This window comes from Antechinus flavipes, chromosome X (assembly GCF_016432865.1).
Source record: "Antechinus flavipes isolate AdamAnt ecotype Samford, QLD, Australia chromosome X, AdamAnt_v2, whole genome shotgun sequence".
Lineage (NCBI taxonomy): Eukaryota > Metazoa > Chordata > Mammalia > Dasyuromorphia > Dasyuridae > Antechinus > Antechinus flavipes.
In genome coordinates this window covers 53,755,298-53,765,440 of record NC_067404.1, presented here as the reverse complement: position 1 = coordinate 53,765,440, position 10,143 = coordinate 53,755,298, and the positions used below count along the sequence as shown (strand labels likewise).

At 37.1% G+C, this 10,143-nt stretch overlaps 1 protein-coding gene across 4 annotated transcripts in view; it reads right to left on the bottom strand.

Moving 5' to 3' along the window:
* Window positions 1–376: 376 nt before the first annotated feature.
* LAMP2 (lysosomal associated membrane protein 2) overlaps window positions 377–10,143 on the bottom strand; it is a 30,304-nt gene continuing 20,537 nt past the window's right edge. Inside the window, exon 9 of one of the 4 annotated variants that reach the window (XM_051969248.1) lies at window positions 377–919. In XM_051969248.1, coding sequence (XP_051825208.1) covers window positions 783–919 — 137 coding nt within the window. In that variant the 3' untranslated portion in view covers window positions 377–782. Of the gene's footprint in view, window positions 923–7,019; window positions 7,354–9,441; window positions 9,545–10,143 lie in introns of those variants that run through there. The other 3 variants (XM_051969247.1, XM_051969246.1, XM_051969249.1) reach the window with 3 other exon arrangements.

Sequence of the window (10,143 nt, the reverse complement as noted above, 5' to 3'; positions counted from 1 at the left end):
TTAAGATCCTGGGGTTCCCCAAACCTGTACCTTACAGTTGAGGCAGAGAGTGGTTCAATTGCCCTCATTTTTAGAGGGGAAAACAGGCTCAAAGCAATTAGTTTCAGAGGGGAAATGAGGCTCAAAGCAATTAAGAGACTTTCAGAGGTCACATAACTAGTTAAAAAAAAAACCCCCAAACAGGATCCCACATCCAAGTTTGGTATTCCCCTCCACCCCCCAGCAGCCAGCATAACGGTCCTGTGTTCCTATGAGTGCCAGCTGGTCTTAGGACCACCGTCTCTTATTTACTCGATGGAAAATCAAAGGTTGATCATATCTGATGGGCACTTGGGCTGCATCATCGATATTTATTGTAATGAATGATAAACAGAAGGCATGGCAATGAAGCTTTAATCACAAGAACTCAGGCATTAATACATGAAAACACTGGCAGAGAAACAAATCCATCATGTCATTTATGCACAAGTACATATTTTATCCAAACGGTGCCCATGGTCATAATAGTTTAAGGCACTTGAACTTCTCATCAAAGCTTGGCTAACATTACAAAAGTGTCAATGTAGACAAGCTGTCAAACCTAAGTTTCTATGGGCCAGGGAAAGCACAATTCTGTTTTGCAGTTTTACAAAAGTACAGCTTTCATTAAAAACATTCCCTTTTAAAATACTGGCTCTATTATTTCTTCCTAAAAACAGTTGGAACTAATAATCATGTAAGAAAACATTTTCTTCTGATTATGTGGCAAGCATGCCGCTAAATTGACAGGGTCAATTCAGGTGCTAAAATCGCTCATATCCGGTACCCTGACGTTTCTGACCCATACTATAAGCCAAGATCACCAGGATAACTAATATTCCCAAAGACGCTCCCACTGCTATGGGTACAACGAAGTAGTCATCATCTGCACGGCATTCTTCTGCTAAATACAGAAAAAGGGCAAATTTGAGAGAAAAAATAACTGAAAACTAATCAAAATCAAGACTGAAGGAAAAGTTGTCAAACCATGACAGAATATTCAATTTCTTTCATTTTAATTAACTTTAATTTTAAAAAGTTTTTATTGCTGCCTTTTTGTTTGGGGGGTGTTTGCGCTCCCCCTTCTTTTAAACAAGTTTAAAAATGGGCCTCTGCTCTGCCCCTACATTTTTTTTTTTGGTACACAACATAGACATTACAACCATACTGGCCACTTGTCCAAAATTCTGTAGTCTTAGTTCCCCTTCCTGCCTCTTTCTTGGCATAGATCTTTTATTGATTATACTTTATCGATAGTTTTTATCATCTGTTCTTGGGCTTGTTTTTCAGATCAACTATATCTCATTTACCTAACCTTATTCTGGAATGAACGGTTTCAACATAAGTGAATTCTTCCAGATAATTAAGTGAAACATAGCCTAAGCAACATAATCTGTTTTTCTAAAAATTGTATTCATTTTGGATTGAAAACTTTCTACGATGCATTTATACTTTTCCCTGCCTTATTAAAGGGAAAATGAGAGGTGATCTATTATTGGGAACACCAATACTATCGTGAGTTGTGGGATACAATGAAGGAACCTGTAGCTTCCACTGAGGTCTAGAGGGCTGTTCCTGCCTTCTTTCCTATTAGGTCTGTCAACAGTCAGTTTTCTCTACCTTCATTTTGTTTCTAACAACCCTTTCACCCACTTCTAATCTGCTCTCATCCTGGAAATCAAATAACAAAGTCTGTTAGAACTGTGAATAAAACCAGAGACAATGGGTTGAATTAAAGCATCGTCTACTTCATTCTTAGAAATCAAGTGCGTGAACTTGAAGACTGCCTTCCTTCTTGTTTATGTGCAGATAAACTAAAGATACCAGATCAGTGAACATCAGTTCTCCACTCCTTCCCTTAACCAAATTCTCACTCAGCTGCTTGTTACCATCTCTCTTGCTCTCCCGTCATAAAGCACCAGACCTGAATTGTGGCACCAACTGAATTCTTTTTTGCTTTGTTGGTAAAATTAGGCAACGAACTGGAATCTGGTTCATATTAGTTTTCCTCCAAAATTAGAACTTTTACTCAAAATGGCAACTAACTTATATATTACCAATTTAGTTTTCATCAAAAGCCATAAATGAGCAAGGTAGATCAAAAAGGCAATTCAGGCCAAAAAGCTTTAAGAAAGAACTTTATGGCTTACTTCAAATGGTCTCAACTAGAAGAAAAAACTTTAAAAAAACTGTTAAGTTCTAGTAGCTCTTGACTTAGGGGAAAATACTTCATTAGAACCAAATATTTTATTGAACATAATTCAAATTGACTTTTGCAGTTCTAGAAGCAATGGAAAGGCTATTATTTTAACAAAATCACAATTGAAATCAAGGTTAATTTCATTCTGAAAGTGTCTTGATGACCCACCATTTGGTGAGGGCTTAACATCACCTAATGCTGAAAAGACAAAAAAAATTTATTTTGGGATTAATTTTAAAATCAGAAAAGCAGTACAGATTTCTCCATTTCCAAAAGGACAAAGTTATAGGACAAAATTGAATAAATTGTTATCAGAAAAGGCCCAACAGAATAAATGGACAAGGCAGAAGATCTTTGCAGCTGAGATTTAAGGACAAGTTTTGACTAGATTCTTGAAACGTACTCCTAAAATGATAGACCATTAAAGAATGTTTCAAATCAAGTTGCAACATGATTGCTGTGAATGGAATATGTGTTATTCGACTAGGAAGAAGAGACTGTTCTGTTCTGAATTTGTTACCAAGTCCCCAAATCCCCAGAAACCAACTGCATGCCCATCTGTGATAACGAGCTCTCCTTGAGAAACTAGCATTAAGAATTACATTTTTGGTATGATAGCTTCAAGTCTCAACCTTATCAGCCTCTCTCAGGACATTTGTCCTATTTCTTCAACTGGAAAAAAAATAACCAATGCCAGCTCAGTTCTATGCTGGTACCTAAGAAGAAAACTGCACTTTATTAATGGATGATGTGACAAAATGGCCTTCTTGGAGAAAGATGAAGAGACGAAATATTGGAATAACGAGTCATAAAACAGTAAGAGATTGAAGATTAGGCCTTTTCCTGTTATATCATGTTAGAAGACAAAGAGTGAGTCACTATATAGTTTAATTTAGTTAGGGGTAGGATGCTTAAGTGTTTGGTTTATAGTTACTCATTTTTTTCAGGCATGTTCAACTCTTTGTGACATAATTTAGAGTTTGCTTTTTTTGTTTTGTTTTCTATTTGGCAAAGATATTGGAGTGGTTTGCCATTTCCTTTTCCAGCTCATTTTAGAGATGAGGAAACCGAGATAAACAGGGTTAAATGACTTGGCAGGTCACACAACAAGTAAATATTTGAGGCCAGATTTGAACTCAGGAGGATGATGCTCTCCACTGGGCCACCTAGCCACTTCTTGGATGGTTCATACTTATATGAAAATTAAGCATCTCACAAAATGAAAGGAAAATCAAAGACTCAGAGCTCCAAAGGGAATCAAAAAAAGATCATTTACCATTATCTAGTCCAGTCTCTCATTCTGCAAAAGGAAAATTGAGGATTTGAAAGGGCAAGTAATTTATACAAAGTCAAGCAACTGGTTGGTACAGTCAGGAGTCACAGTGATCAACTCTTCACAAAGGCATGGTTATAGCAAAATGGAAAAATTAAATCAAGTGGGTTATTGAGAAAGTATCTCCAGTGATCAAATGATATGAGGTAATAATTTTCTAATCTCAAAATTAGAGGGTTTCATTATTTTAAAAAGAACTGAGAAATGAATTATAATTATAGAATACAGAAATGAAAATTCCTTGAGAATGTTCATGGTTCTGAACTACCCTGGACTTCAGAACAAGTGGTTCTCCCTCAACAGACCATGATCAACCTTAGAAGTCTATTATAAACCCGGAAGATCTACCTTTGGTCTAATAGGGATACAAGCTCTAATTACTGGAAGAAAAACCCAGTCTGCAGTCTGTCCAGTTGTCAACCAACACAACTAACCCTTCCTTGAAAGAACTTTCAGCTTTTCTGAAACCTAAAAAATGGGATAAAGAATTATATTACAATACCAGCACCATCTGGAATTTCCAAGTTTCACAAGATCAGAGATCTGGGATCATAGATTTAGAATTGAAAGGAATCTTTGAGACCATCCAGTCCAACTGAAGCTTAGAGTGTGATCTGCACACAGCTAGGAAATGACAGCCAAGATTTGAACTCTGCACCTTTGACTCTAATCAAACAGTATTTCCATTGCACTATACTGTTTCTTCCTAACTTCCAAAAAATTCAATGACAAGAAGTTAGGTACTCCTCGCCCCATAATATCTACCATGCCACCAACAAACTCTCCTTGCTCTGTAACTTTATCCACTGGTATAAGAAACGTAGAAATTCCCTTCACCTGGCAATTCCCCTATAACATGATGTAAGCATGAAAGGGGGATTGGAAGGTGGGAAGGAAGTGGGAGCTACAGAGAGAATTACTTGATCTTATTTCTATTCAGAGAGTGTCCAAATATCTTCTTTAGAAATAAAATTACAAAAATTCCCAGGAAAAAGAAAGAAAGAAAGAAAGAAAGAAAATTACACATGTGAGAAATCTTGGCTTGGACCATTTTTTAAAAAAAAATATGACCAAGTTTCTTTAACAAAGAAAAAAGTTTGATTTTTCAAAGCAATATGTGGGTTAAATTGACAGTGGTTCAAGCAATTTTAAGCAGAAACACATGAGAAAATATTTATATAGATCTGTTTTTCCTCTCGTAAACTCTTTTTAACTACTGGAAAGTTACCATGAAGGTATTTACTATCCTCAAATTTGGGATTTAGTTCAACCCTGTGGTATGAATGAGACATACACAAGGTGCAAAGGATACACAGCTACACCAAATAACAGCTGAAATAACTATATATAAACCAATCCACATTAAAGAAGAGAATCAATGGAATTGCAAGTCAGCCCTTCTATAGAACAGTGGTAATTAGAGGTATTTTTAAAATCCAAGGCAGATATATAATCTGGAGAGCTAAATCTTAGTTCAAATGTGTTGAGTGCCATGCCTTGTTCTTGTGCTTCCAATTTAGAAAAGCTTCAGTTTGGAATCGAAGGCCCCTCAATAGACTTTCCAGATTTCTCTTCATGCTCAACAACGATGAAAGCAGTAATCTACAACCTTTGCTACCAAGATTATAATTCATCTTTAGGAAATATTTGAACACCATGATGCTGAAGCTCTGTCCGGCCCTAAACTAAGTACCGAGCCAATTCTGTACCAGTTGAATGAAAGCACTAACGAACCAAAGGCAGAGGATGTACAGAAAAATAACCATCACTTCAATGGGTTTGCTAGAGCTAGACTGAGCAGGCATGGCCTACTGTACACCTGAGTAATAACTTCATCTCAATCTCTTTCTCACTCTCTCCCAATTCTTTCTCAATCTGTTTCTCAATCTCAAACTTTCAATCTCCAAATCTCTCCGTTTTTTTCCCACTCCCTCTCTCCACAGACAGAATGTCCCAAAAGTCTCTGTGCTGTTTTAAGCTACTTAAAACTGCAGTGACTTTTGGGACGCTTTGTGTGTGTATGCATATATATATGCACATACACACATATACATATATATATATATATATATATATATATATATATATATATATATATATATATATATATATATATATATATATATATATATATATTTAGATAGTATAGTCAAGATTTGTGGCATTTAAGTAGCCAGTCATATCACTTACAATGATTTGATTGCAAAAAAATAAAAATAAACATCTCCATTATAATAGTAGTTTATCATCATCATCAGAATATCTCCCTCCCTCCTCTCCCCTCGCCCTCAAAAAATACAAGGATAAAAGATGCTCTATTTTGGTCACCAGCTTGTGTGCTCTCTGCCCACTCACGAAGCCCCAAGGTTTTGCTCTACCCCAAATCATTTTTCATAAACATGAGATGCTGCCCATGGATGGATAACTGACGCATATCACCACAAGGCCCACAAATGGGCCCTGTCATCAGAAATAACCACAATGCAAGTTCTAATTAGCATAGAACCATTTCAATGTTAGGAGTGGGGAGGCAGTCAGGCAGCAAGTCATGCTGGTTCAGAAACAGAGAAGAGAGCATCTTTTGGGATGGGTACTACTCCAAAAGGACAGTAACATTCAGATCCCCCATTGGATACTATTCAACACGAATAAAAGGTAAGTGCACTTCATCATCCAGATGCCAAGCTAGTTAATCAAATGGGCATTCCTTCAACCCAATCAATACCAGCAAGGACACTACAATAGCTTCCCCCCCCCCAAAAAAAACCACCTTCCATTAGTTTTGTGATTGCAGATAGAAGCAGTTAGTCTACAGAAAGTAGGCTAATAAGTACTATGACAAACAGCACATGAGTTAGAGGACTTGGAAATGAGACTGAAAGGACTCAGTTGTAATCCTGTGCTTTCAATGCTATCCGATTGTTTGTTTAAAACCTAAGTGAAGCCACAGTAATAAAGGGAGAAGTAGGAGGGGAAGTAACCAGTGTTACTCTGGTTTTTAGAGCTACCACCAAAAAACACAGTCAAAATTCTATAAAGGGAAGCGAGGAGCCCCTGCTAAGACTGAGATGTTGTTCGGCACCAGATAAATCCATTTGTGAGTATTTTCCAAGATCAAGATGTACAGAATTAGCAAGGGTTGTGTTAAGTTTATCTTCCAAACAGATCATCATAAAAACACAGAAGAAGCAAGTACAAATTTCAGTGGAGAAGGGAAGGGGACAAAATGCCCCAGTTTGTCATGTGTAGGTAATTCCTTTCATTATTAAACATTTTCCTTTAGTTATACAAGTAGAAAGCTCAAATAGTAACAAGAGCCCCAAAATGAGCTCTTTAATCTATTTGATTACGATTTTTTTTCTTTCTCTCTCTCTCTGTCTCTCTCTCTCTCTCTCTCTTTTTGATTGAAAAATGGAGACTTGATGAGTTTACTTTTTAGTTGGGAAAGGAAAGCCACATGACCATGCATTTTATTTTGCTCTTTTTTTTATTATTATTATTGTTGTTTGTTTTGTTGCTGCAGTTCGTTTCAATTCCCATTCCCCACCCACACCCCAACCCACCCCCACAAGTTCTGGATCGCAGCTAATGATATTGCAATTGAATGGCGTTTAATTTTGGAACTTGCACTTGCTTCATCATACTGTAAACAGTGATTCCGTTTACAAGGTCTGATATCCAGCATAGCTTTTTCTTCTGCCAATTATGTAAGCAACCACTATAATGAGAATCAAGCCTGCAAGCCCGGCACCAACTACAACTGGGATTAGAATGCTGTCATCGTCCAGTGAGCACTCCTGGGCTGTAGATAGAAAAAGTTTGTAACAAACAGTAAATACAAGCAAAATCCTTGATTTGTTCACAACTGATTATATTGAGCTTTAAAAATTATTTTGCTTAGTGTTCAAAAAGCAAGTTGTTTTAAACAACCAACTTTCTGAACCCGCTCAAAGCCCCAGAGAATCAGAGATGACCCCAAGCAGTGAGGTGGCAGACTCAGGCCCAAGACCCACCCCTTGAGGCCATCTGCTCCTTTTTAAAGAGCCGTTGCTTGATGGGAAGTGCAAGGGGACCACAGAACCAGAATGGAAACTTGATGGGAGGGTGAATGGCTATTGGGTGGAGTTATTTCTCCTTGGGGCTGGGTGACTTGGGGATTCCATTCCAGGTAAAGAATGTGATCCTCCCTCCGACTTCCAGCTCACAGATGGGAGCCACATCCCTAGGCTGTTTACTTGGAAACAGTCAGAAATGTTGGATCAGAACAGCCTATGCTGCCCAGGTTTCATCCTCCCCACAGAAACAAGCAACTGAGGGATAGACCACAAATACCCAAGAGTCAAAAAGATGGCCTATTTCATCTCACTCCCAGAGTCACAGTTTGAGATTACTCTGGCTTCACAGGCTACTGAATCAAGAGCCAGAAGGGACTTAAGAAGCCATTTAGTTCAATCTTCCTATATTATGGGGGAGGAAACTTGGACAAGAAGTAACTTGTCCAAGATAACAAAAATATAGCAGGAAGGGACCTCAGAGGGCAGCTGGTCCAATTGCCTCATTTTGCAGAGGAGGAAACTGAGGCTCAGGGGAAGAGAAGTGATTTGCTGAAGATGACACAGGTAGTAAGGAACAGAGCTGAGATTCACATTCAGGTCTTCTGCCTGCAAATCTAGGACTCTGTTCTACCATATACCACACTGTTCCTTCTTCTGAGATCAATCCATATTCCCCATTTGACAGCTCAATTTCTCTATTTTGCCCTATTTAGCCAAGCATACCTGGCTTTTGGCACCTGTAGACAACAGTTGTTTTTTTTTCCACGAATAGATTACTATATCATGTTATCAAACTTTTACCAGCTTATATATATATTCTGGATAAGTATTCTTTTTACAATTTTTTTTGGTCGAGGCAATTGGGGTTAAGTGACTTGCCCAGGGTTATACAGCTGTGCCTGAGGCAGGACTTGAACTCAGGTCTTCCTGACTCTTGGGTCATGTAGCTCCCCTAGTTGGATATCCTTAAATATCTGTACACGTAAGGCCAGAGTTCCAAATGAGAAGAAAACATAGCTCATCTCTATTACAAATAACTGAGGAATAAACACACTTGAAAAGACTCTTAAATCCTGAGACGAAAAACAAGGTTAATAACACAGGACATCGGAAAAAAAAGATAGCCAAAATAAAGTTCTCAAAGAATCCAAATCATTGAAGGATTGACGGGGGGAAAATTATTTTCAGAAGTAAACATTTGGGTTGCAGTGATGTGAAAAGCTTAATTTTCACAGAATGAAATCAAATTCAGAATTTAAGCCCACTACAGAATCAATGAGATGCTTCATAAAGCATGGCTAGTTTTATTTACAATATTTACAATAAGGCTTATGGGTTGTATTTCACTATGAAAATTCTGTATGCAGAAGATGGGAATAACTGATATGGTCCATTTATCCCTGGCTGCAAAACAAAATTAAATAGTCAGAGAGAAAGGGCATATTAGTGAAAGAAATATATGCATGATTTAGACTTTGTAATAATGAATAATTCTGCAGTGCCATTAACGTTAATCTTTTTTTTTAAACATCTAAAAAGCTGGCATTGCTTTTAGGATCAGTATATGTAAAACTGTGCTGGGGACACTCCCCAAAGCCCATCTGTGTACAGGTACACATCGTTTCGAATCCTCTGCTCTGTTGAGCTGATCAAGTTAATCCACATTTTTCCCCCTTCTGTCCTGATTTTTCTTTCACAACATGACAAATAGGGAAATATGTTGAAAATGATTTTACGGATATAACTTCTATCAGATTGCTTGCTGCCTTGAGGGGAGGAAGGAGGTAAGTAAGGGAGAAAGAGAGAAAAAAAAAATCTGAAACTCAAAATCTTACAAAAATTAAGGTCGGAATAGTATTTTCATGTTTTCAGTTGTTGTTTGCTTTTTTTCCTTTCATTTTTTTCCCCTTTTTGATCCGATTTTTCTTGTGCAGCATGCTAAATGTGGAAACATGTTTAGAAGAATTGCACATGGTTAACCTAGATTGAATTACTTGCTGTCTAGGGGAGGTGGGGAGAGAGGGAGAAAAATATGGAACATAAGGTTTTGCAAATGTGAATGTTAAGAACTATCTTTGCATGTATTTTGAAAATAAAAAGCTATTATTAAAAGAAAAGAAACCAAAAGAAAACAACAAAAGAAATGACTAGCAAATCTTGTTTGGAATGCTGAAGAACATAGTCATCCTTCTCATTTGTAACAATAGCATATCTTCTTCTACACATACACATCTTGTTCTGCAGTGAGCCTCTACATACCCTTATACTTATATTTTTCTATGTAAATATTCCAAACAAAAATTAGCTTTATCTAGTTAAACCAATTAATGTTGGAAACTATCTTTATGTGTATTTGGAAAAGTAAAATCCTATCGAGGACAAAAAAAAGATAATCCAAATTTACCACATTTTTCAAAGGTCCCTAGTCAATGAAAAATAAAATCAAAAAATGGATTTTTCAATAATACAAATTTTTTAGGGTATGAAAGGAGATGGTGGCCTTAGCTATCATGTTCCTGCCATGTTCTAAAACTTGT